Below are 27,444 nucleotides of genomic sequence, written 5' to 3'. Positions count from 1 at the left end.
ATTTTTTGCATAAATCCAGAGTTTCTTGTGCTCTGTGTTGTAGCTTTCTATTTTCCTTGGGCCACATCATGATTAAAGAGATGCTACCAAAATGAACATGATTCTGATGATACCCATCCCTTTGAAAGAAAAGGGATGGATTAAGCAGCACTTCTTGAACTCTTTATTTTAAATTGTAACTCTTTATTTTAAATTTATTTTAAATTGTGCCTTCTTTCTCACCCCAAAATTTTCCTGTTATGGCCTGCAGTAAGTCCCTGCTCCTCCTGACTCCTCCTGTGACTTTTAGATTTAGAGGGGCTAGAAAAACATACTGCTTTCCAGGTGTCAGCAAAGCTGATCCTTTGAAGCCTATTCATCAAATCCTGCAACCTTCAAGCTACCAGATGGTTCTTGGTTCCGCTGGTTTAAGCACTCAGTGTTTGGGACAAAAAGCTTTTGCCCCAAATGCCACATGTATTTTCTCCTCACTGTCACTACTATTTGCACTATCTCTCATCTAGAGGACAGGATATTGATGACTCAAAGGCCAGCTGAAATCCTTCAGGAGCTTCTTGCTGCCTACTTTCCTTCCTTTGATTTGAAGAATGCCAATCCTAAGGATGCAAAGAACTTGTTTGGGCCAAGTAGAGAGCTAATGAGAGCTCAGAAGTAATGTAACTTCTGCAGGGTATACCTGGTAAATTCCAGAAATTTAGGTGAAGTATCAACTGCACGCTTTTGGGTTACCTTCAGTAAAACTGGAGCATGGTGGAACATGATACAAGCACAGGATGTACCTGCCTGACTTTGCAGGTGGAGGAGTGTTGTTTTGCTTGAAATAAGGACTAATAATCCATCTCTTTTTTCCTCCCCCAGTATATAGAAAATATTGTAATGCTATTGGTTGAAATGAGCCACCAAATTAGTCAGATTAGGAATGAAAAATTACAGTAAGGTGAGATCTTGCAGGACCGTGTTTACATCAAGAGCAGTAATGTCACTCTGTTCTTACAGACTTAGGCAGAGTAACTGTTCTTACACAGTTACGGAGGTCGCGGTAGAAAATAAGGACAGAAAACAGTTTTGATGGCTGGGCAGAGTTGAAGTGCTAGTGAATACAGTGGCGGTATGGGCCTGGATAATGTTATATAGAAGTAAAAGGTAACATTTTAAATCTGAATGGTGTAAAGCTGTGTGACTTGAAGAGGAGTAGGAGGAGGCAGCAATTACTGATTGCTTCTTTCACTTTCTGCAGTAGGTGGTATACACCTGGTATCAGTGGACAGTAATTAACGTAGGTCTTAAACTGCAGCAGCGTAGAAATATACTCGAAGAACAAGAACTAAGTAACTTCTTTTTCTTAAGAGTCTCTATGTGTGCCTATGGCAGACTTATTCTGAAGTCTGTGGAATTACCTATCAGTGGTGTTTTTGTTTGCAGATGCGGGAGCATCTGTTGCTGATCGTGAGGCCAGCCTGGAGCTAATTAAGTTGGACATATCACGCACATTTCCATCCCTGTATATTTTCCAGAAGGTGAGAATTTTGACTTTAAACTTCTGAATACGTAAACAAGTAAGTGTGGCTGGCTAAATGCCAAATACTTGTAGAAGCTGTTTGTTTAAAACTAAATGACTAAAGTAAAATTAGTTGGTTCCCACATACAACAGCAAGTACCCTTTTGTTTTGTTCGACAGGTAAGGACACTTACTAGGATAAAGTTGTCTTCCTCTCTGGGCAGTTGTAAATATGAGGGGCTACAAGGCTTTTTCTCCTGGAGAAAATGCATGCAGTTCCTATTAATGTTTATGAAGTTTACCAGTGAGGATATTCTCATTATTTCTACAGAAATCTTAATGTATTTTAGTACACATTTTAGTTTTTAAGAACTTTATATATGCATGTACACATAATTAGACATAAAGTCACTTGCATTACTGTAATACAATAACTTGTGTTAAGAGTTCAAACATCCAGTGTCCCTTAAAGGGGAAAAAAACAACCCTATGTCTGCAACAGATATCCTCAGTTGCCATTATATACTAATTTCCAGGGAATTACTTCATATTGAATTATTGTTCTGTTTTCCTTTTAATATCTTAACAGCATAAAAGGTAATGCTTACAGTAAAAGAGGTATTTTTCAGGATGTAAACAGAGCCATAATTCCCTGTCACTTCTGCATCTTTAAATAACTGGTTTGTTACCTACCTAAACTTATACAGCAGTTCTGAAAAGTTCTCTTTTCTTTTTCTCCCCCCACCCCCCCCTTCCTCCCCTTGCATTAGGGTGGTCCCTATCATGATCTCCTGCATAGTGTTTTAGGAGCATATACATGTTACAGACCAGATGTGGGATATGTAAGTATTTGTGGTTAAAAAAAAAAAAATCTATAGCATAGCACAGATGCTCAAAAGCCATATATCAGAGTGTACTAGAGAATGAGATTATCTAAACTTTATGCTGCTAGCACGTCAAAACAAGTTTAACTTTAGTACCTACCCATTTTATAGGAGTTACAGTTATGGTAATTCTTAAAGATAATTAAATAGCTGCAAACTTACTGAGTGTTAATACTGAGTGTACTTTCTGGCTTGTTCTGGAAGTTTTTTTTTGAACTGATATGAGGTAGACCCAGAGTAATTACAGAGGAAACTGCCAGCAGACTTCCAGTAAGCTCTCACACTGTTCTAGCCTAGTGTTGCTCCCACTGCTGTCATTTCCGTGGTGAGACTCTCTGCTTCACTTGCTTCACATCTTAGAATCCAGATACTCTATATTGGTGCTTTGATATTGAAGGTTAATCAGCTTATCTGAGTTCAGTGACGATAAGATTGCTGGCAGCAGAAACCTTAATATGTAAGGTGTCAAGTGACAGAAGCAGTTAAATGACAACCAGATGCTGACTTTTCTTGTTGTTCCTTCTGAAGCTAGGAAAGCCTTTCAAAAGCTTTTGAATCACTTTTAAAACTCTTCAAGTACTTTAGTCCAAAAGATTGATCCGTGAGACAAAGCATTAACTACCACAGGGTGTGTTTTCTCTCCAAGTCAGACGTGCTTAGGACTGTGCATCAATGTCTAATTGGCTTTTCCTTTTTAAATGTTGTTTTTCAACTCTGAATTCTGTCGTCTGTGACCTCATTTTTGGAGACCTTCCCATACCCTTTCAGTGAGATTACAAACTCCGCAGGTTTTGAGGCTGCTTGTTCCCAGGGTGGAGTTATAAAAGGCAAATAAGTGTTTTTCATGGAGAGGTGTCGTATTTTTCAGTAGAAATAGATGATACAACAATTACAGCTAGCCTATATATTTCTGACTGTACGCTTTTCTTAATGTTAGTTGGGCAGTAAAGGTAACGTGATTTTATTTCTATACTTCTCCATCCCACAAAAATGGAAAAGTGCTGGATTTTTTTTTGATGCGCATTTATGCTTTCTTCCTAGTTGGTTAAAAAACTGTGCTTTTTTTAAATGAGGAGCTGGTAGCATAAGTGCATAGAGACAGCAAAATAATCATTGCAGATGAAATTGGTAGAGTTATGTTTTAGAATAACAAGTATTCACATCATCAGTTAACTACAAGAGCAATATTCTTTACTTTCATTGGAGACTGAAGTTGCTGAGAGAAGGTAATGGTGGAAAAACGTAAAACTCGCATTGTAGCGAACTACTTAAAATAGTTTTATGTATGTGAACAAATAGTGTTTGGCGGCTGGGAAGATCTGTATTGACTGTTGTGAAAGAGAATTTTGTCTCAATTCCAGCATATTTGTCTGGGTCTAAAGTGTCCCATATGTGGCTCTCTTTCTCCATGTCTGCTTTTCCCTTAGCTTAACAATAAACTTAAGGCCAAGTTTTGTCTCCTTTGAGCTCTGCGTGCAGCCTGTGTGGTTTTAACTTTCTTGCATTCCAAGTCTCCGAGCACTTGTGCTTGTAAGACCTCCCAGAATTTTCATCGAGCATCTAAGACCTGTATCTGAAGAAACACTGAATTTCTTGTTGAAATCTAATTGACTGCATGCAAAAAAAAATTTGTCCCATGTTGTTCTGTGTTCATCTGGGAATGTTAGATAATGGTGTTTGATATATTGCTGATTGTAAATATTTGCACTTCGAAGATGTATGATGCGCTGAACCTACTTACCTATGTTTGCCTGATGCTTTTCCCCCCATTGAAGGTACAAGGGATGTCCTTCATTGCTGCTGTACTCATCCTCAATCTGGAAGAGGCAGATGCTTTCATTGCCTTTGCTAACCTTCTAAACAAGCCATGCCAACTGGCCTTTTTCCGTGTGGATCACAGCATGGTATGCACATAGTTTTCTGGTTTTAAAACTTTACTGTCTCTTGACCTGAAGCATATTTGAATTATTGGTGGCTTCCTTCCTTTCATTCTTTTGAATAATGGAGAACTGTAATCTGCAGTTACAAGACTGAGAGCACCTAATCTAGAGATTAGGTTCTAATCCATTGAACACATTCTACTTTTTTGACTTTCATCTAGAAACACTTAATCATAGTACTTAACTAAAAAGTCGCATCATGCTGTGTTGAGCTCCTCAATCCTTGGTTGTTTTTATGTTGTTTTATAGCCTGTTCTCTTCAAGACTGCTTATGAGGCGCTTTATTGTCTCTACAGATGCTGAAATACTTTGCAGCCTTTGAAGTATTTTTTGAAGAAAATCTTCCTAAATTGTTTCTTCATTTCAAATCATACAGTCTTACTCCAGACATATATTTGATAGACTGGTGAGTTCAGAGAACATAGTATATCTAATCTTACAACTGTTGAAACACTTCCCATTTTTTGCTATAGGTTTTTCAGCAATAGAAATACAGCCTAAAAGCACTTGTCAAATGTAAGTGTACTTCAGCTTTCTAGGTCTTGTGAAATCCCTGTGACTTGCCTTATACAACTGCAGTTCCTCTGGCAGGATTGAAGCATTATGAACTGGGATTAGGAGAGATGTCTATTCAGATAGGAAATGAGTCATGAAGGACTTCTGTTAGGTCTATGTTGTTGTGGGTTACAGTCACTTATTTGTAATGTGAAGAGAGAACTGCAGTTATTTTATGACTGATCATAAGAGACTTGACATGAACATAATCTGTTACTGAAGAAAGTAAGGGGAAACTCTGAAAGGAATATAAAGTAGAGGCAAAATGAAATATAGCACCTGATTCAGGAAGGGATAAATTTGGAAATAAGATTACTGTTTTGAATTAATGAGTGCTCCAAAGCACAGTACTAAACTATATTGTGTACTACTAATGGAAGCCACTAATGCAAGCACCCTTCAAGTGCATGGAGCACTTCCAAATACTGAATGTTGTCTCGTGTGTAAATATATATACAAGCGCGCGTGTGTGTGTGTATAGGATTATTATATGAGCTAGATGTTTTTACTGGAGCAAACTGAATCGCATAGAATTAAATAATATAAAAATGCCAGGTCATCCCAGTGCTTAGGAGTGAAGAACTGCTACAAGATGTAGCTTATCGGCAAGCAGCAAGTTTCAGCAGGAGCAAGGCACACAATAGCAGTGTTGACCCATGAGTAAGGTAGCCCTGAGAGTTTGGGGGGATCAGAAGAGGTGCATCTGTTGCAGAAATAGTGCTCTTGTGTAAAGCAATAGAATGTTCTGATTATCAGCAGTAAATTAAGATTATGACATTCCTGCACCTGTTCCAATAATGGTGTTGAGATAAAGAGCTCTCTTTATGAAGAGAATGCAGGAGGATTGTAGTAGTCTCAGTGGTTAGGAGTCTTCTGAGGTTCTAGAACTGCTTTCTAGTGTGAATAATGGGGGAAATGGAATGCTATGCCTTGCATCAGTGGAACTGCTACAAATTTATGGAAGGGTTTATGCGGTATGGTGCATACAGCACATCTAATGAATGCTTTTAAAAATAAGCTTCATAATTTAAAAAACAAGTCCTATATAGAACAGAGAGTAGAAAGAGTGCCTGTCTTTAGATTTTGGTGATTTTTAACTTGGATGTAAACTTGAAATGTATTATGGAAATGTAGTTGCCAGATTCTCATTACTATGTTTGTGGGCTGTAGCCTACCACTCCAGCCTTCTACAGGGAAGATTTGAAACTTCAGGCTTAGTTTAAAAACCAAATGATGAATAGAGCTGTTCATAAACTACATGGCTTAAAAAAAAAAAAGGGGGTTTAAGTATCACATTTTTGATCTTTATTGTATAAGCCCTTGTATATTGTGCCCTATGTATATTGTGCCCTATTTGAGCACAAAGATCCTTGTAACTTTTCTAGCTAGAGCTTCCTAGAGGAGGTTGATTTCAAATGGAGAATTTCCTGTAGCGTGAAAAGTTTCAGCAGAACTCTGATGTGAAGAGCTGGGGACTTGTATATCTTCGAAATAAAAAAAAAATACAAACACTTGAGAGAGAACTTGTCATCTGCTTGCTCTCAGCTAATCCAATTTAGATTTAAAGGAGGTGGTATTTTCATGTTTCTGAAATACATTAAAATTATACCTGTTCTTTTTTTTTTTCCCCCTTAATGTAGGATTTTTACACTCTACAGCAAGTCACTACCACTTGATCTGGCCTGTCGTGTCTGGGATGTCTTCTGCAGAGATGGGGAAGAATTTTTGTTCAGGACGGGATTAGGAATCCTTCGATTATATGAAGATATTCTCCTACAGATGGACTTCATTCATATAGCCCAGTTTCTAACAAAACTTCCAGAAGACATTACATCAGAAAAGCTTTTTAGCTGTATTGCAGCTATTCAGATGCAGAATAGTAACAAGAAATGGGCACAGGTGAGTTTTCGGTTATAAATCTCAGAACACTACGGGGGGCACTTCCCTTAATGACTACTTTATGCTGCGCGTCTGACTTCAGAGTGAGGGTTAATACTGTAGTTGAGGCCTCACCTCTGACATGAGATGCATCTTGAATTTGAAGAGAAGCTCAGATTTTGTTGGTGATTACTCCTTCCCCTCCTTCTTTTGGAAGACAAATTCAGCACTGAAACTTGCTTATGTGGGAAGCGATAAAACAGTTACTGAAGAATCCCTAGTTTCTAGTGCAGACTTACATGCCAGGCAAGAGGAAGAGAAAGATGAACACTTTAAACAGAAGTCTACCTGAGACTGACCAAAATGCAGAGCCTAAGGTTGCGTAGACCCATTTGAACAAAACTTCTGTTCATACAATCTTATGTTGTGGCTGTCGACATAATTTTCCCACCTCTGTCCCCCGTATTGGAATTAATCTAATGCTGATGGGAAAATACCTGTATAACAAAGGACCAGAATTGTTGCAGATGAAACCCTCATCAAGTTAAAAGGGCAAAATAGCCTGAGATCAGTTCTGCATTGGAATGTTTCCTAAGATGGAGGAAAACTTCTGTGACTGGGACTGATAAGGGTGTTAATTGACTCTTCCTCTCTAGTGTCCTATTTCTGAATGTAGTCTCTGTGCTGGTACTGTGACTGTTAATCTCGATCTGTTTTTATAAGACTAATCTGTTTATATTCATTAAATAATTTACATTTTCAGGTGTTTGCCTCACTAATGAAGGACAACAAAGAAGGGGACAAGAACCATAGCCCAGCACTGAAAAGCCAGTCGTCATAATGTAGAGGTCAATTGAAAATGTGGGAAACCACTTGAAAAAGGAGTTTTTGCATCAAATCTGTGTGGGAAGCCACTGTAGAAAATGGTGCAAGAAATGAGAGAGACAGTTTAGCTCTCATTGAAGTAATGAACTGATGAAATCTTCAGCCTTTTGCCAGTATTAGCTCTTTGTGGAAAGATTTGTTTTCACACAGCATACTAAAACCTATGAAACTGAGAAACGAGGAGTTCATATTTAATATTTTAAAAGAGTCAGCTCAATGCAATAAACATTTGTAATAACTTCTGTTGGTACTTTAAAAATTTTTTGAGGCATAACTTTTTACAAATACCACAAAGGCACTTTTTGAGAGGGGTGAGGAAAATGCTAAATCTTAAGGCCCCAAAACTGCTATCCAGACCAAATGCTTTGGGTACAAATATTACCTCCAAAATTAACTATTTAAAAGTATTGAGGACCAAATAAGGTTGTTTGGTATGCGTATGCCAGGTGGGTAAGATTTGGGAAGGGGTATTGTTATTTACTTGCTTTTCAGTTACAGCTTCAGTCTGGGCAAATATAATTAACTCGAAGTGTGGAAGTATTGTGTCCAAACCTGTTACAACAGAAAAATTTTTTTTGAAATTTAAAAAGCGATAAGATCAGGACTGTTCTCAGTGTGTACAGCTTTCAAAATGAATGGCGCTGAGCCTTTGTTTTGGTGTATTAGTTGTGCAGCTTATTAAAAATGGTGTGGGTATTCTGTGAATGGGTTTTGCCACCAGAAGTTTTATTTCATTAAGCCATTCCCAACTAAGATACGCTTGTATGTAATGGTAAACACTAGAAATTGATAAAGCTATCTACAGACTTTGTATTGTCAAGGGAGCATCCACCTTTAACACTTCAGAATAGTGCAGTTTTTTTAAACTATATTTTATTAGTGTGCAATACTGAAATGCAAAAAGCATATGGTTTAATGATACTTAATTCTTTTAGCAACTTTTAACGGTGAGAAAATAATGTCATACAGTACATGTCACAGCAGATGTTTTCAACATTTCCTGTTCTCAAAGATCCACCGTACAACTCTCGATTGTGGAGGTTGGGAATTTAAAATGGATAGCACTGCAGGTGAGGAACACTTGCACTCTCTTGGTCCATTTTTGCTAATATTTAATGTAAATAGGTTCCTTACATGTGGGTTTTTGTAACTGGACCCTCTGTGGAAATCAAGTCAGAATTATCATTGCATATTTTTAAGTGCAGGAGGTTTTCAGCTGTCTGGTGTTTAAAAGCAGAGTCTATGTAACTTGGGGTAAAGATTTAATTAGTGTGGTGTAACTTACGTTGCTATCTGGTTCAAAACTACATATATATTACTCATAACATTACAATTTGAAACTTAAATGTCAAATTTTTCTTAACTTATGTATTCACTACTTTAATTGGATTCAATTTGTCTTATATTTTTGTGTTAACTTGTACAGTTTTCTTACTTTTCAAGTATAAATCTCTGTATATAACTGTAAATAGAAGGATCAAGCCTTCCTTTAAGACCACTAGTAACAATTCCTGTGTAAATAAAACTTATAGCAGAAATATTGTGTTGTTCTTTTCAAGGCTGTTGTTTGCCCAAAAGAAAAAAATAACAACACTTGCCAAGTAATATATGAATATACAGTAGGAGAAGGTTGGTGTGTGGTTTTTTTTCTCTTTTTTTTAAAAAAAAAAAAAAGAACGGTTAAGGACGTAGCAGCGTTGCATTCAGCACTGCTGCCCTAACCAACTTGATGGCTGAACGTGTTATTTTGTTGCGGGGGGGAAGAGGGGGAATGCTTGGGATGAGGAGATTGCCTTAACTGCGAACGCGGTGGTAGTAGGTACTAACGCCCTTCTTCCCCCCCCCCCCCCCCCCCGCCTCGGGCTACGGTGAGACAGACGTTAAAGCTGTAGCGCTGAGGCCCCCCCAACGGCCGCGCACCCCCCAACGGCCTCGCGCCGCGCCCGGCCTCCGCCGCCAGGGGCCGCTGTGGGCGCGGCCGCCGCCGTCAAGGGGCGGGTCCCGCCGCGCGCGCCGCTTCCGTTGCCCGGGCCCGGCGTAGCACGCGCTCGGGGCGGCGGCCGCCATGAAGCCGGTAGGAGGCGGGGGTTGGGGGTGGCTGCCGGGATCGGGGGCGCTGCGGGGCCACCCGCCCCGCGCCGGGGCTGGGCGGCGCGGCGCGGCGGTTTCCCGGACCCCCCCCCGCGGCTCCGTGTGAGGCTGCGGGGCGGGCCCGGCCCGGGCGGACGTGGCCGCGGCCGGGCTGCGGGCTGCTCGGTGGAGGGGCTGCCCTCCTGCGCTGGCTCCGCATCCCTGCGGCGGAGCAGGTGTGGCGTGAGGCTGTGAGGCGTGGGAAAGTTCTTGGTGTTGCAGGGCAGGTGATAAAATACCGTGCGAGTACGGAGGGTAGGCAGCAGCTGTGCTCATTCTGCTGCAGATTTCCTTTTTTTAGCAAAGGCTTGTCTTTCGCTTGTGAGAGGTGGTTTTGTCAGAACTACAATATGAGAGAAACGGATCGTGCGTGGCAAATGTCGGTCGAGTCGTTCATTAAGACGAGGGGTATAGCATAAGAGTTTTAGCAGAGTAGGATAACCTGCAGCGTTTCTTGCTCAAACGCACTTGAGTTGTGAGGTGGTATCTGGAGAGGAAAAGCAAACTCGAAAGGGACTTTTAGGTAGATGGTAATTGTAACTATTCTCACTTAGTTTTATGTGGTTAGTGTAGAGACAAGGGTCAGCTTTAGAAAGCCCTTGTGAAGAGGATGAGGATTTGACTAGCAGTATTTTCAGAGGTCTTTTAGAATCAAGAGCTGACCCTTTTGGCATTTTCGTATCATCAGCCTTCACAAAACCTTAAAAGCAAGTCAGTGCTGTTGTCACTGATGTGTGGGATTGCTGGGTCTTAAGATGAACACGGTAAGTCCTTCACGAGAAGGAGATCACAATAAAAATAATGGCTTATGGGTCCATTCAGGCTTAGAGTAGCCTGTTGATATCTAGGGTATGGATATGGATTGCTTTTATTTCTTCAACTCTTTCCCAACAGCCAAACCTAAAAGGGGAAACTGAAGGTGAACCGACAGAAATTCCAGACCTAAGAGCTCCACACTGGTTCGGTCACCTATCTCTTTACCAAGGAGACACATCTTTCCTCACCAAAACTCTAAAATCACTCTTTTTTTTTTTAACTCCAGTTCCTACCTTCCCACGCTGCTCATTATGTAAACCGTGTCCGTTTTCAGGATCCTGAATGCTTCTTGGAGTGTTTTGCATTTTTTGGCCCATTGTGCCCATACTGATCTGTGCATCCAGGCTTTCTCCTTCCTCTCCTCCTCCTGACCGCTGTGGCTCCATGATCCTTGGCACCCGCAGCCCATTCACAGCTTCTCCATCACACAGTTCTGAGCCTTGCTGAGGGCAGCCTGGGCTCTTCCACATGTCATAGCTGTCGTGGAGAGCTTGGGACAGGAGGGTGCTGCATCAGGACATTTGCCTGAGGCTGTAGCCTTGTACCAGAGTCCCTAACCTTACTTACTGTGGGCTAGGGAAGAACAGCGTCATGAAGAAAGGAGATGGAGTGCTTGGGAGTGCGCAAGCCAAAGAACTGAATCTTGGCTATTTGTATGCCACACTTTGAATATCCATATTTTTTCTGTGTCTGAAAGTGGATGAGTATTATGCTTAATAAAAGAATTGTTAAAGAATGTTTCTGTAAAAAAGAGAAATGTCTGTCTTCTCATTCATTTAACATAGTTGGGTAAACTTGCTGAGCTGATGATACCATTTGGAAGGAACAAGTTGTTCAGCACTGATGGAAATATGTGCTTAGTGAGACATGAAATAGTGAAATTAAATTTTACAAGGGCTACAAACAAGTCAGTTACTTGTAGTTTTCTGTTTGTTTCATAGAGAAAAAACACAAAACGAGTTCCAAGCTTTCGCAAGTTATTGAGAACTAGTAAAATAAAACTCGACAACAAACTAAAGAACAAGCAATATAAGCAGCAGAGTGCTGCTAAGAAGTATCGAAAAGAACAAAAGAAGCTAAGGCAGGCTGTCAGAGATGCTGTCTGTAGAAAACCTGTTCCATTGGAGGAATACAAGAAAAAACATGTTGGTAAGTGCTTTTTTGTTATGAGCAGTGAATTTATTAACATCTCAGGCTTTTTCTTTGTAGAGGAAGGCAAAGGTGTGAGGTTTACTAGTATCCTGCTCTTTATGTTGTAAAATTGTTTCAGAAAATCAAAATTTAATTTCGCGTGCATAAATAATTGCTCTTCTTGTTAAAAGAAAGAAAGAAAGTTATGAAAAACACAAAACAGCCTTTTTGGCAACAAAAGATCTGACAGAGATGGTAGAACCAGGTTTGCTATAATCAGCATTGTGTGTTTCAATAAAGGGGCAGTTTTCTGGGATCAATAAAAGGGCAGTTTTCTGGGATAAGATTTTTTGGCCCAATGTTTGTGAAGATTGATGAGATCAAGGTTGAAGTGAGGTCTAAAATTACCTGACAGAAGTAGGCAGTTTAAATATATGTACAGAATATTAATCTGTATTTGTTGTCTTCTAAAATAGCTGAAAAACAGGACAAAGAAGAGGAGGAAGATGCTCTTCCACTGGACATGATGGATGAGGATGACTTGAAATTAATGGAAGATTTGGCTCAGAAAGCATCATTTTTAACCAGAGATCTTTCTTCTAAGTGAGTGTTGTTACGATGTCTACTTTTCATAGTAATTCAGCTGTGTGTGGCTAATATGTAACGTAATAACGTGTATCAGGAGGTCGCTTTGAGTCAGTTTTCTTTGGAATTCCAGTTTAGCCCTTTTTTAGTCTCTCAGGGTAATCTGTATTAATGTGTTCATGTCTATGGGTACATTCACCTGCCGTGTCTGACCTTCAGGATACTCTTTCTGCGCAGTGTTGGCTCCTGTGAGAACCCTAACTGTGAGAGAAGTAGCATTCCTCAAACTCAGAAAAATGCTTCATTCTGTATACAGTGCTTATTTTGCGGAGTATTCAGGTCCTTCCCTGTGCTTTCAGCCACTGTACTTGGCATATTGCTTTGTCAGTTGAAAAAAAACGCTCTGGAAGCCATGTCTGTTAAGACATACAACAGCAAAACACACATAGAAAAAATTATTTTCCAGTTTTCTGGCACAAAGCATTAGGAAGAGTTCACAGTGAAAATCAGCAAAGGATGGTGCTACAAGTGGTACAATTAAAAGTCTGTAAAAATGTACTTCTACAGACTAGTCTAGTTAGATGACTTTAAAATTGCTAACTTGCTTTTCTGAGTGGGAGGAGACTCTGGATGCCTAGTCTCTATAAGGTGCTTGTAATTTTCTCTGTAAATTTCAGTTTTCTTTATTTATGGAACATTTTTTTCAAACTGAACATGGAGCAAATGTTCAAAAACAAAACCTCATTGCTCACTGTTTTTAAGAAAAGAGGAGGGATGTATCTTCTAGCTTTTTTTTTTTTTGCCAATCTGTGACAAATTAATTTGTTAATGCTGATGATAGTTCTTAATAATGTAGACTAGTTTCTAAGGAAATTAATGAGGCTGTGCTGAGATCTTTATGGTTGCCATTTTGTCTCTCTGCATTTTACTTAATCTTTTTCAAAGTTTTTAATATGTGGGCCTGAAATTATGTTCCCCAAGGGTGCTGGCCCTTACCTGAATTCATCTGATCTGCTCACTGTTGCCTTACTTTGAATAGCCCCTTAGTCCCTTGCTGCTGCACCAATGGAAGCAGCGCCATCTCAAAACCCATCAGCTAGCACTGCGATTTCCAGATGTCCTTTATAACACAGAATTTTTTGTGTTTTTGCAGCAGGTCTATTTTTTGCATACTCGATTGATCAGTCACGGATGTGCAGAGGTCCAGTGCTCATTGCATAGGATTTGGGCGCACAGGAATGATCTGCACAGGGACAGCAAAGCTGATAGGCTGGCCTTACAGTACACAGGCAGGGTAACTGTGTCATGTGTGCTGAGTGGACTCACTGTAACATGACATTAAGTCACATACATGTGATTTTCCTTTCTGAAGCCAAGCAGTCGCTCAGCCCAGGGCTTCCAGAGTTCTTCAGATGTGCCTAGTTGAAACTCTGCCTCATACAAAATCAACAGCAGGCGTTCCTGTCATAGGGCAGAGGAAGGGGAAAGCATGTGATCACATGGCTCACTTCCACAGCGTGATCCTTCATCCCTGGCTTTTAGTTCATTAGTAAGGAAAACAGATAACGTTTTGGAGATGTGCTTATACTGCAAGTGGTTATACCTTTTACTTAGATTCTTCTGTAAATTCATTTAACTAAGTCGATGTAAGCGTTTTGCTTGCCTGTTTACACTCATATGCAGTCATTTTAAAATTCACCAAGTAATTCATCTGACCTGCTAGATTAACTAAATTCTCATTTTGTCTTTGCTCATTTCACGTTTATGTTTCCCTTAAAAAGGAGATGGGAAGCAATTTTTTGTCCTGATTTCAAAGCTCCTTTGTGGATCTACATAAAAACTGATTGACAGAGTGGTGACTGGTTCTATCGTGGTCAACACACTGAAACATTCTACATAATAAGATCAACCATCATTTTCTAAATGTGGACAAGTCATCCACCTGTTATACTGTCATATATGGTTCATTGCTTTAGTTTGCCTTATATTGTTCAGTGAACCTGTTCACATCAAGAAACGAAAACATGAAAGCGTGATTGACAAATATGAGAAGATGCCGAGACGCATGCAGACTGAGCCAGAAAAAGAACTCATCCATCTGCTCCCCATCAAAGACAAAGGTGGCATTATTCCTCAAACCATGGAAAAGCCAGGTAAAACCGTGAAGTCAGCCAAGATGTGTTTTATTTATTCTTTTAAAATTCCAAAGCGTTTGTTACATGCTTGACACTAGATACTCTATTTTTGCAGTTCTAAATGTTGCACAGGATGAAGAGGAGGATGATACAGAAGAAATGGAGGTAGCAGAGGGTAGTATCCTGTTTATTCTTTTTTCCAAATCACTGACATAACTGAAGAGTGCATTGCTGTTCCTTAAGGAAATTTATAATTGAAGTGAATTTTTTTAGGGTGTTTTTGAGTATGTTCAGTTTATTGTCGTGTTACCGCCAGACTACGTAGTAGAATTCCAGGGAACAGAATTTCCACAACTGGTTTCAGAATCACTGTCTTGAAGATCACTTTGATTTTTGTCTGGAACTGATGTTTTCTTCACCTTTACATCAGTTGTGTCATTTTCGCCAGTGAGAAGGGAAATCTTGGTCTTAGTATGTATGCTGCGGTTTTGGATTTGCTATTCTGAGACAGTTTTGAAATGCAGTTCAGGACACAGACTTACGTAGGTTTTTGAGTTTATACTGCCTTTGACTTTTTTACTTAATCAAATATCAGAACACTAGGAAATTTAGACTTCAATTTGCAGTTTGCTATCTAGTGACGTTCATATTCAAGTAACAGTTGTAGTTCTAACTCTGCCACTTATGGGTCACTATGATCTAAAGTCAATCAGAAGTTGAGCAAGGACATACTCTAAGCCAATTAATCCTCATAAAAGGCAAATAAATGAATTGTATTTTCAGAACAAGAAATGAACGGTGAAAAGTTTGCTGCAAATTGCAAGGCACCGCTATTTTTTGGCACAATTGGGACCGTATGTTGAGTTTATACATTACCACTGTACTTAGGAAAAACCATTTTCAGATTCAGAAAAGATTATTTTCAAATTCAAAATAGATTTGGTCCATTTCTTTTTGCAAGAATAAGATTTTGGGGTGCAAGAGAAAATTAAGTCCTGGCTTAATAGAAGCTCTAGCAAGGTCATTCTTAAAGCTGCTTTTACTGTGGAACTGCATGTGGTATTGTTGTATGGTGCTATCACGGTACCCTTTTGAAATGTAGTCTCTAGAACTGTAGTTTGCAATATAGTATTTGTTAAGTGGTTTCCCCAGTGACCCTCCTCTCTAACTGTTACACTTTGTGCTAGACCCTAATGAAGAACCCCTGCCTGTTCTCACTCCTGAGGAAATGGCTGCTGAAAGGAGAAGAAAGCTGCAAGAAAGGAAGATACAGATTGCTGCTTTAGCATCTGCCATTCTCTCTGACCCAGAAAACAATGTGGGTAGTGTTTACTTGATGTGCATTTATGTATGCCTGTATTGTGCAGTAAATCAATAAATAAAGTGGCTAAATAATAGCAAAAGCAGCAAAACATATCCCTGGAACAAGGAAAAAGATCAGGGTTGCGCTCCCTCCCAGGGGGTTCCAAAAAGTGAAACTTGCTTTTGCCAGACATTGGTACGGTGGGTTTTCATTCAGGTAACTGCATCCGCTCTGTTCAGAAGTAATTGGTCTCTCTGTGAATACACGTGATTTTAGGAATAATATTGTCAGTACCTGCTGTCCAAACTATCTTGTTCCTGGGTATGACCCTCATTTAAGCTCTGATTTCAAGGTTGTAACTGAAACTCAGTGTTTTGGGATAGGCTATTATCTCTAGATAGTTCTGTGCAAGTTTTTAATGGCATGGTAGTTTGAACATTCCCAAAATATTTCTGGATTTTATCGGGTTACGTAGCATTTCTTGACTCATCATGCAGTGCTAAGTAGAGTCTGAGTAAACGCTGAGTTAATTGTTTTCTTGTTATAGTATGAGGTGTGTTTCTTGTGACTAACTTTTGCTGAAGCATACATTATGCTTGTAAATTGGTTTGGAAGGTGATCTTCAGCTGACCTTGACTGCCTCTTTTCTTAACCAGATTAAAAGGTTGAAAGAATTGCGTGCTATGCTGATGGAGCAGGATCCTAATGTGGCTGTGATTGTTCGGAAGTTGGTCATGGTTTCTTTGATGGAGATATTCAAAGATATTGCTCCTTCTTACAAAATTCGGCCTCTGACCGAAGCAGAAAAGGCTACCAAGGTGAAGTACTGAGTTTCTTTATAGAGTGTCGTGAGTAGTTCAGATGGTTTTAAATGGTGCCAAATACTAATACTGATTCTTTTAATATAAATTTACAGTTTGGAACAAAGGCTGACAAGTACTTGTGGAAATTTTGAAACTCTTGACACTTTGGGGGGCAGAGGTTTTTGATTTTTAGCCTTTGATTCTTGTGTAGTTCCTTCAATAAGCAGGTGACATGCTCGTGGTAATGGAGGGAAATAATAGTATATGAAAGTAGTATACCAAACCTGGGTGACCTTCACCATAAACCTTGGATAAGACAGTGTTTGGTGTCAGATTGAGGAACCTGTAAAGAAAGCAACTTATGCAGCATTGCCACCTAACTGGCACAGATTTCTGTGTATGAGTTCAATAATATACTGAACAAATATAGAATAACTTGTTTTCTGGAGCTTTTTATGCCTTTAAAATAACATCTTGTGCCAAATTTCAGTTCAGTCCCTTTTAATGAAATAGGCGTAATTGGGAAAGGCCCTCTATGCACAGAATATGCGTAGACATCTGTAAGTGTTATTTTAAATACATTTCAGGGAATGCCTGATTAGAAGAAAAAACTTCTCAGATATCTGATAATCATGTTAAAGTTTTTTTTTTTTTTTTGGCAGTACTGGTTAATTTCAGTATTTCTCTCTCCAAATAAAATGCCATTTCTATTATGTTTCCAGGTTAAAAAAGAAACTCAGAAACTAAGAGAATTTGAAGAAGGCCTTGTGAGCCAGTACAAATTTTACTTGGAAAATCTAGAACAAACAATTAAAGGTAAAGTCAACACTTCCCATTTTTTGTAGCAAAAGCAAAATTGTTTGCAGCATCACAGTTTGCCTCCTGTGACTGAATGAAAGTTGCTACCTGAGCCTGTCTTTCAGACTAGTACTGTTTCGTATAAGTGTGTAGAAAACTGCAAAAACTAAATTATACTAAAATTGCTAAAAAACTAAAATTATGAATATTTAGAAGCTCTCCGGTGTTTTAACAAAAAATGTTATTTTGTGCAGATTGGAAACAAAGGAAGCTGAAGAAAAGTAATGTCATCTCATTAAAAGCGTATAAAGGTCTAGCAGAGATTGCAGTGAAGTGTCTGTGTGAGCTGCTTGTGGCCTTACCCCACTTTAACTTCCACAACAACATTATTGTTCTGATTGTTCCGCTCATGAATGATACCTCAAAAATGGTAAGCGATTTTCTGATTAGGGAAAGAGGTCCCGTTCTTCCTGAAAGTAATTTTTTTCAGAACTTTATCCCACAGTATCCTAATCACGTAGCCGTATCTTTTCAAAATGTCACAGGCTTTGTCCACGTAGTAAATATTGTCAGTATCGTCAGTTAGCTATTGTCATGAACCTGGCTTTACAGAATTTGTTTCAATTTCCCTTTCAGATGTCTGAACTATGCTTTGAGGCAGTAAAGAAGCTCTTTAAACAAGACAAGCTGGGCTTTGCTTCGCTTGGGGTAGTTAAGGTCATATCTGGTCTTGTGAAGGGTAGAAATTACGATGTCAGACCTGAGGTAAGAGTCTTTCTGTTGTACTTCACAATTTTTTTCTGTAGTTGGCTTAAAAAAAATCTGAAAGTTAATGCAGGCGCTAGCTACAGACATGCAGCATTTCATCACTGTGACAGAACAGACAGGAAGGCTAGAAGTAGGCTGAGCCAGAGGGTTAAAAAGAGAGGTATGGGCCTGGGGACAGAGACTGGGAAGAGGAGAGCACATCCAGACAGACATGGGAGAGCTGAAGTGAGACAGGGAAATGGAGAAAGGGGTAGAAATGGACAGTCATGGGGAAGGGACAGGGAGCAGAGACAAGTAGTGGCGATGGGAAGGAAGATGAAGAAATAAACAGAATGAAATGCAGGATTTCTTAGACTCTCCATTCCTCTGTTCTGGATCACCTTTTCTTTATTTTATTTTACTACAGGTCTTAAAAGTATTTCTTCACTTAAGAATTAAGGAAGTAGAATTAAAAAAAGACTCTGAAGACATTGCGCCGAAAAAAAGGTTCATGACTTACAAAGAAAAAAGAAAAAATCTTTCGAGAATGCAAAGAAAGGTATGACTTGTGCTTTCTGATGCTCTATTTTAATCAGTTTAGGTGGCAAATTGTTTCAGCAGTGACTGCGCTTCCTCTGTTGCCATTGTTAGCTCTCAGCATCGGTAATTAGTGTTTGCACTGGACTGAGAACATTCATGAGGTTCTGCAGTGAATTTAATTCATCTTCCTAATTTTGTTCTTGTCCTTGTGCTGTCTTTCTGATGTTGATAATGCTTTCCATTGGTTAATTTTGTTGGCCACTGGGAAGGGACAGATCTAAGAAGTTGGTTTTCCTGTAACATCACAAAGGCAACTTTAAGCAACTCACCAAGATGGAAGATTTGTTCTTTAGATGTGTTTGGAACCTGGACACCCAGGCTGGCTGGAAATATTTAATTTGCTGGAATGGCGGTTGCCTTAAAATCAGCTGTGTGTTTTCAGTGGAAGAAAGCAGAAGAGAAGCTGGAACGCGAACTCTTGGAAGCAGAAGCTTCAGAAAGTAAAGAAAAAAAACTGAAGCTGGTAAGTAATTTAGAATTTATTTTCCTGTTTTTACAAGGCAGCAGTTCCTAGCCTTTTTGTTACCAAGCATCTCCCCTCCACCCCAAATTGGCAGCATTCCACACCTCTGGTTAACCATAGCAGCTTACATCTTACATGTGCCAGAGGTATAGATTTTAGTAAACAGAGCCCTCTCATTGAATCCAGAAAAGCCAACTTAGCCATGCCTATTTCCTTCCGTTACCTGCACAAAAAGGTAGTTGAATCCATATGGCATCCCGGCATAAGTCCTCCAGGTGTCTTGTTCCTTGCTACATTTGGTACTATGTAATAGCTGTTACCAGAAACCGAAAGAGGCCATTAGGCAGGGGAGGAGCGTGGCCACCTTGAATGGAGGGGAAAGGAGGCTGGTTAGCTCAGAGAGTATGACAGCACAGGGCAGAGGGCAGGAGGGGAGGGTTTGGAAGAGTGGAGATGGCAGTGCCAGGCCAAATTTTGGAGGCCTGAGTGCAGGCTTGGACAGTAAGGAGGTGTGGCAGCTGAGCCAGCACTGTAGCTTTTTTTCTGTCTGTTCTGTAATACCATCAGCCACCCCACTGGAAAGGCACCCTGGAGGGAGGAGGGATGGAAGATGCTGTGCTGTTGCCTTTGCTGAGGCTCCTCCCTCAAGTTTCTTGCTCCACCAGTAGGTTTTGCTGCCCAAGAATCACTGATGCTGGCCCTCAAAACTGGTATCGCTGTGGTTTAATGTGATAGTACAGTAGTACTACGAACATTTTAAGTTGTGTTGAAGTGAACTAGAAATATCTGCTTTCTTGCTTACATATTTTCTTTTCCTTTCTTTCCTTCAGCACACAGAAACTTTGAATATCGTATTTTTAACATACTTTAGAATCTTGAAGAAAGCTCAGAAGTCTCCGCTTTTGCCAGCAGTGCTAGAAGGTCTTGCAAAGTAAGAATTGAGTCCACGTCCTTTTGTGTGTATATACAGATATACACACAAAAGATACACAACACTAAAGGTTTTTTGATTATATCTTTTATCAGCAATGACAGAAGACTGTCTCTGATGAATTTGGTGAAATCCCTCTATTTCTATGCAGAAGTATTTCCCTACTTCTAAAAACATTTCAGTGTGATGTGAAATTGCCGGGATAGAATTGTTGTGATGCAAACCCAGCAGGTGTGATGCAATTGCGTTATTTAGTTTGGTAACTTACTAAAGAAGCTGAACATGTCTCTGGTGCTGTAGGGAAGCTGTGGTAAGCAGCTGGAGGCCGAATTGTCTAACTATGGGAAGATAGAGATGTTCAGCATTTGATTTAGCTCCGCTTTCAAGGTTTGGACTTTTGCAAGTCAGCATACTTTGAACTGAGTTTGCAGATAATGCCTATAGCTAAAAATAAAAATCCCTCTGCTTCAAGGTTTGCCCATCTCATAAATGTGGAATTTTTTGATGACCTGTTGATTGTTCTTCATTCTCTCATTGCGTCGGGGGTAAGTTGAACTTACTTTTCTTAGAGTTTTCTTAAAATGAAGTTCCTGTGGATGCTTATCAGTTTTGTATTCTCAGGGTTTAACCTATCGGGAGACCCTTCATTGCATTCTCAGCGCTTTTCACATACTCTCTGGTCAAGGTAAGAGCTCTTTAAAAACATACTCTCTGGTCAAGGTAAGAGCTCTTTAAAAACAAACTTTTGCTTAATATTGTCCTATAAGTTAATGGAGTTAATCTTTTTATTTGGGATTATGTTAATAGGTGATGTTCTTAATATCGATCCGATGAAGTTCTACACACATCTTTATAAGACTCTATTCAGCCTACATGCAGGTAACTTCAGAATTTTATTTCCAGTGTTTATTTCCAGTGTATATTTAATAAATAATTTTTATTCTGCTTTCAGCCTTAATATAGCATTATTAAACTGCAGTTGTGTTAAGATGCCTTTTATATTTAAGTTTTGAAAAGGGTAGCTGTCTATTTTAATCTACTTTTTTCTCAAAATGCACATTGCCCTACTGCAATACAGATCCCAAAACTGTTACTGTAGGATGTAATAACAGTTTCTAATCATGTCATTCTTTAAGGAACTCCTGATTTGTGATCTTGAGTAAGCATTTATCCTCTCTTCAGATTAAGTTTTCTGGCTTAATAATTGGTGCTTTCATTGTCAATTGAAACCAAATTTTTCTGATTCTTTCTCTAAGAAAAAAATCTTAATTTTTCTATTATAACTGTTAAAATGTTTTTTAATGTCTAATTTAGATTGTTTGCTAAAAGCTAACATTTAAATTTTCTATTTTTTATAGTTCTGTTTTTTTCAAATCTTCTAATCAAATGTTCCAGTAATATTTCTGAGGCTTAATAGTTTATGGAAAAAAGATACTCCTAAAGTTTAAAGTTCACATAATTTTAATGAGGTTCATACATTTGTGTTGACTAATAAGAGAAGAAGGAGGAAAAACATTCCACAGTTTTGGGTAGTCTAAAGCAAATCTGTGCACAATGTAACAACTTACAAAGGACGAAACAGTTTGTGCGCTTAGGGTTAAAACACTTATTTCTGATTTTTAGACAATTTTGATGGAATAAATTTTTTTTAGAAAGGAACTCAGAAGGAAAGAGACTTTGTTTCTGTTCAAAGCTGGCCTAGTTTTACCAAAGAAGGATGAGTGTTTCTTCCTGTATCATGTTAGTGCTGTGTTTGAACATCTTACACTTTCATACTATTTCACAGGTTCCAGTTGCAGAGTATTTTATGTTCCTTGAAATAATTATTTACTCTTTGTATGAAATACCTGTTTTTGAGGTGGTACCAACGATGATATAGGGATTGTGCTTCAGTGCCTGGATGTCATGCTTGCCAAGCGGAGAAAGCAGGTTTCCCAACAACGAGCTCTCGCTTTCATAAAACGACTTTCCACACTTGGTCTCCATGTACTTCCAAACTCCAGCATTGGGATCTTGGCAACAAACAGGGTATTAATGCACGTAAGTTCTACTCGTTGGAATTTTTAGCCTACTGGTTAATGGTGACTGAATTTTTTGCCAAATTAATTTTATGAAAAATATTTTGAAGCATATTAAACAGGAATAATTAAGACAGAATCTCCTTAAAAGCTGCTGAGACGGAATAAAATTGAATGAATCCTGGATTTAAATTAAACATTTTATTGTTGGATGTGTAACGTAAGCAACTCAGTCCCTGTTTCTGTTGCAGACGTTCCCAAAGATGGACCTCTTACTAGACAACGAATCCCAAGGAAGTGGAGTTTATCTCCCAGAACTAGATGAACCGGAGCATTGCAATGCTCAGAATACAGCTCTGTGGGAGCTTCATTTATTGCAGGTTAGTGACTAGCTGAGTGATTTGGGAAGGTCAGTAGTAAACATCTGCTACATGTTTATATAGTTACAGAAATAGAGAACAGAGATCGCCAGGCTTATGCATCAAATCTAACCCATAGGAGCCTACTACTTCCAACAAAGAGGAACAGCAACGCAATGGTATAGAGAAGCGGGGGAGCTCAAAAGAGGATGTTACGCATCCCCTGTGATACTACCACCCTGGGTCTCACTGCAGGTTGCCTGAGAGACTCATTTGGAGGCTGCTTCATCTGTTAAGTTCCCAGGCAGCCCAACCCTTCTCCAGGAACAACTTATACCCTGATCTGTCATTCCAGCGAGGGTCTGGGGTTTGGGGAGAGCTTCCTCCACCCTTCCTCTCACCTTCTGGCAGAAGGCGTTAGATTAACTGCAGAGTTATACTCACAGCATGCCAGCTGCTAGTGAATAGATGTATAACTGGGGGTTCTTGTTCATTTAACCTTACCAATTGACTGATTTTTGTGTGCTCAGCTTCTCTATCTAAAACAAAAGCAGACCCTTCCATCTTAGTGGAATGGAAATAAATTGGAGAATCCATGGATAAATATATCACTGCTTACCCACACTCAACTGCCTTCCTCCTTCCTTTTTTCAGAGGCACTATCATCCAATAGTGCAGAAATTTGCAGCTCACCTTATTGTTGGAGCGCCAGCTGAAGGCTCAGGAGCTCTCTCACCTGATTTGAGCCGAAGGTGAGCTATCAAAGAGTTCTCTTTTTAAAAAAAGTGCCCTGGCAAAGTAGTAGTTGTTTATACAATATTAAAGGAATCCCTAAAAAAAAAAAATTATAAACTTAAAAGATTCTGTTCTTTGAAACTCACTTTCTTTGTTCTTCTGCCAGTAGAGAAAGTTGGCTGTCTTTTTGGTTTTTTTTTTTTTCCCCCCTTTTCTTTCCTTGTGAGGCTTGTTGCCAGGCTTTGACAAGGGTAAAAATCTCAGTGTGCAGTGTGCTTTCTTCCCACGGGAGCAAAATAGCTGAACTTCCTCAGTAGCAGCCCTGATCTGAATATGGATCGAGACTGTTGAACTATGGCTGTCCTGTGTAAACTGAAAACCAAGATGCAGCAGAAACTCCAGAGTATGTTAAAACATAAGAACAGCCATCCTGATTCAGACCAGGGATCTGTCTAACTCACTATCCCGTCTTCAATAGTGGCTGTAAACAGATGCCTTAGGGAAGAGCGAAAACAGGGCAAGCATGTAGACACTTAACTCTGAGCAGTGCTCTAGCCACTGACTGGTTGCAGTCCAGGGGATTTCCCAAACCTGATGTCATTTTCTGTTTAGTAACTTCCCGTGGAATTCTCTTCAAAACAGTGTTCAGTGTCCCTTGAACCAAAGTACACGTTTTGCAAATACAGCATCCTTTGGTAAGGATGTTATAACACAGCTCATTGTGTTAAGAACTACCTTCTTTTATTTTGAACCTGGTGCCTGCATGCATCATTTGATGGTCCCTGGTTCTTGCACTGGGAGAGACAACGAACAGTCTATTCCAATACATCCTTTCTGTGACACATACGATTTTGCAGACCTCTGTCATATCGCCCCTCCACCTACCATCTCTTCTCATGGCTGAAGAGATCCATCCCATGCAGGAACTGTTCCATACCTGTCGTCATTCTTGTTGTCCATTCCTGAACATTTTGCCTTTTGAATACTTCCAGATGAGGAGTTTGGACTCAAGTGCAGTATTTGAGATGTGGGTGATCCGTGGATTTAACACTGATGTAGCAGTGCTTTGTATTCTGTTTTCTGTTCCTTTCTTACTGCCAAACAGCACTGAGGTCACAGTCCCCTGAAAGTTTCTGTCATAACATTAAGATCTTGTTCCTTTCTAGCAATGCTCAGCTCAGAGCCTGTTGTTTTTTATGTGAGCTGAGATTATATGTCTCTGTGTTCATTGTTTCACAATGAAATTCATTTGCCATTTTATTGACCAGTGACTCAATCTCATAAGGTTTGTCTGCAGTTCTTCACAGGCTGCTCTTGTTACTACTGCAAATAACTTTGTACTTACCACTCACCCTCTTCTGCAGATCATTTCTGAGTGTGTTGAAAAGCAGAGGTACTGGCACAAACTCTATGGAAATACATAGTTTCTTCCTGCCGTTGCAAGAATGTTGCACAGACTTTTCTCTGCTGTCTTTTAACCTCTTCCCTTGTCATAGTCTTCCCTTTTCTCTCATGGCTGCTTAGTTTTCATGAAATGCTTTGGTGAGGGACTTAGGAATCCCTTTGGAAATTCAGGTATGTTGTATCAACTAGATAACCCTTATCCACATATTTTTGACTTTTTCAAAGGTGGAGATATGTGCAGGGTAAGCAGTGACTGCTTGGAGTTCTGGCAGGCTGACAGAACAGTTCTCTTGTCTCCCATGGTCTTTCTCTGTGCTCCAGCTGAGTATTAACAGATACATGTTACTTGCGTTTCCTTCCCTTGTTTCCCAGCTGCTGGCTTGCAGTCTTTTCCAGTTTACATTCATTACTCTGATGGGTGGTGGAGGGGAGGCAGGGTGAATGGGGGAAAAGAGGATTGCTTTTGGTTGGTGGTAATATTAAAGTGTATATTCTCATTTTGGAAATGTATCTCGTATCATGTTTCTTTCACTGTGAAAACTCTGCTTGTATTATAGACCTGCCACAGAACTTTTCGAGACATACAGCATGAAAGGAATGACTTTTAATCCTCCTGTTGCATCAGTAGCACCTAGAAGAAAGGTACTGTCTCTCCTTGTTCTTTTTTAACATTTTATTATGTATGAATACAGTCTGTATCATCTGCTGCTTCACTATGCAGTGCCCAGGCATGAGCACACTTAATCTGGCTTTCTGAATTTTGCGCTTTCTCAGTTGAGTATTTTTTACTGGCCTAAGATAGCACTGACTCTAAAAGAAGGAGGAAAAGCTGTATGAATAGTTTCATCTCCCATAGCACCAGTTAATGTAGCAAGTTGAATGTGGTGTCTATTATTTCTCTTATCTTTTGGACTCTCCAGTGGCTCAGTGCAGATTTCTTGTCCCTTTTCTGTAATGATGAACTAATGTTTGTTTATAAAGCAGTAATAAAAAGGCAGCTCTCTTTTTCCCAGTGTTGGGAGTTGGCAAGACAGCTAAATTCCCAGAGCCTTTGGTTCAGTGTGTAGAAGGACACTGATCCCCACTAGTGTCAGTTTTTATCTTTAAAGTGTAAATTTGAAGGGAACAAAGAACTAATGTGTAAAGAGGAGAAATGAGTGAACAGTTTTCAGATCTTCAGCACTGGATGTGTTCCAGATGCCAACTCCCATTAAAGGTCCAGTAAGTGCTATGTCCTTCAAAAAGTGGTAATTAATTCTCTTTCTCCTAATGAAAAAATTGTAACCTAATAACCTCAGTAGTGCCTCTGATTCATAACTCACTGAGAGCACAGTTTTTCCATTTCAGAGAACCAGCTTCTGAAAATATGTTTGGATCTAATAGTTCTGTCCTTTTGTAACAACTTTTGGACATGTCTGCCCTGCCTGGGTGTCACATTAGCCGATCTGACAGAATGAGGCTGGGAACAGCAGACGGGAGAGAGACTGTGTATTGCCTGAACAAGGAAATGCGTAAGCTCTTTAAGATACTGGAAACAAAGAAAGAGGAAGATAGGAGAGAAAGTAGTGACTTGAGGTGGTTATATCGGACATACCTAGCAAGGCCTTGCTTGCTGACTGTTTGGCCCTTTTGGCAAACTTTGGCAGTATCTAGGTGTTTCTGTATCTATCCCACGTATTCTTCTGTGTGTCATGCTGCCATTGCCTGTCAGTACTTCCCTATTGACAGAAGCTCGTGAGTGAGAATTTGCTTTCCCTGTGCACCGCTGAAGAAGAGAGGATCTCATTCTTTCTTGAGTGAGCCTGCATGAAGCACTTGCCCATGTGTGTGCTAGGACTTTTAACAGGGAGGTATAAATCATGTGCGTGACCTTCCTTGTCTGAGTTACCAGGTAAGACTGGAAGGCTCCCTGAGCCTGAGAGGATCTCTTGAGGCAGGGGCAGGTGCTTCGTTGCTCAGTTTCACACCTTCTTACTGTCAGCAGTAGTGTGATCACTAGCCTTTTGAGCAGAGCTGCTTAGTTATTCTAAGGTGTGTTGAACAGGAAGAAATGTATAAGCTCCTTCAAAGCTAGGGGCTGTGGCTGTGTTTAACAGGGTATTCTTTTAGAGAACAGTTTAAACCAGACAAAATCCTCCCCAAAAAACAGGAGCTTCTGAAGGACTGTTGGACACATCACTTTGTTGCTATCCCCATGAAACCTCCTGTCAGGCCTGATCTGAGTGGGCCGCCAGTTCCATAGAGCTGCTCTAGGAGATGATCAAGGGCGTAGGAGAGAAACAGGACCGCTAAGATGCTCATGGAAAACACATATATGCCTTGCTTACTAATGCAGCTACTATTCTGTAATTTTCAGGATACATTCTCACGACCGGATTCATTTCTAAATGAAGAGCTAAATGAACAGCTTCAGCAACACATCAGTGAGACTGCTATTCGCAAACCCTTGGATTTTGCTAAACACTTAAAGGAATCGTCCCTCTCATAAATATTTCTATCACATTCAGTTGACTGACTTATGGAGAAAGAGCAGCTGAAAGAAATTTTCACTCATTAAAAGAATTCAAGTAGGATTTTGCTAGAAGATGGAAATGCATTAAAATAAAACAGTAGTTTTTCACACAGTTACATGGCCCCTCCATTTCACCCGCCTAGACTGTGTTCTCTGGACTTGGGAACCAGAATGAACAGTCATATCAGTAATTTTAAAAGATATAAAAACAGGTCGTTTAAAAATTGCTTGCAGCTGTGTATTATAGTATAATATTTTTGTTTACAAACTTTCTAATTTTCCTAAAAAATCACTGGATTGTGTTGATAAATGAATACATTTTTTGAAACTCTAA

General features: G+C 39.7%; 2 protein-coding genes across 3 annotated transcripts in view; both read left to right on the top strand.

The window, feature by feature from the left end:
- Positions 1–9,181, top strand: part of TBC1D12 (TBC1 domain family member 12) — a 50,461-nt gene extending 41,280 nt beyond the window's left edge. Inside the window, 6 exon segments of the mRNA XM_068950066.1 lie at positions 1,423–1,517; positions 2,269–2,340; positions 4,158–4,286; positions 4,619–4,728; positions 6,518–6,776; positions 7,519–9,181. Of these exon segments, the coding sequence (XP_068806167.1) occupies positions 1,423–1,517; positions 2,269–2,340; positions 4,158–4,286; positions 4,619–4,728; positions 6,518–6,776; positions 7,519–7,596 (743 nt within the window). The 3' untranslated portion in view covers positions 7,597–9,181.
- A 417-nt stretch (positions 9,182–9,598) lies between these two features.
- Positions 9,599–27,444, top strand: NOC3L (NOC3 like DNA replication regulator). 2 transcript variants are annotated; one of them, XM_068950064.1, is made up of 21 exons: positions 9,599–9,714; positions 11,528–11,735; positions 12,194–12,320; positions 14,298–14,455; positions 14,553–14,612; positions 15,625–15,755; positions 16,397–16,558; positions 17,266–17,359; positions 17,596–17,771; positions 17,978–18,106; positions 18,516–18,647; positions 19,071–19,151; positions 19,982–20,082; positions 20,555–20,627; positions 20,704–20,767; positions 20,890–20,961; positions 21,941–22,122; positions 22,352–22,480; positions 23,114–23,211; positions 25,156–25,240; positions 26,955–27,444. In XM_068950064.1, exons 1-21 carry the CDS (start codon positions 9,706–9,708, stop codon positions 27,084–27,086), a joined length of 2,403 nt encoding a protein of 800 aa, XP_068806165.1. In that variant the 5' UTR covers positions 9,599–9,705; the 3' UTR covers positions 27,087–27,444. The 2 variants fall into 2 exon arrangements, with proteins under 2 accessions (XP_068806165.1, XP_068806166.1); XM_068950065.1 differs by lacking the exon at positions 9,599–9,714 and adding an exon at positions 9,937–10,534.

Source organism: Struthio camelus, chromosome 7 (genome assembly GCF_040807025.1).
Source record: "Struthio camelus isolate bStrCam1 chromosome 7, bStrCam1.hap1, whole genome shotgun sequence".
Lineage (NCBI taxonomy): Eukaryota > Metazoa > Chordata > Aves > Struthioniformes > Struthionidae > Struthio > Struthio camelus.
This window is presented reverse-complemented; position numbering and strand designations above follow the sequence as displayed.

Bases quoted from the DNA above. Each gene is read 5' to 3' on its own strand.
- NOC3L (XM_068950064.1), top strand. The intron at 12,321-14,297 runs GTGAGTGTTGTT...TATATTGTTCAG, and splicing joins ACCAGAGATCTTTCTTCTAA to TGAACCTGTTCACATCAAGA. The intron at 18,648-19,070 runs GTATGACTTGTG...GTGTGTTTTCAG, and splicing joins TTTCGAGAATGCAAAGAAAG to TGGAAGAAAGCAGAAGAGAA.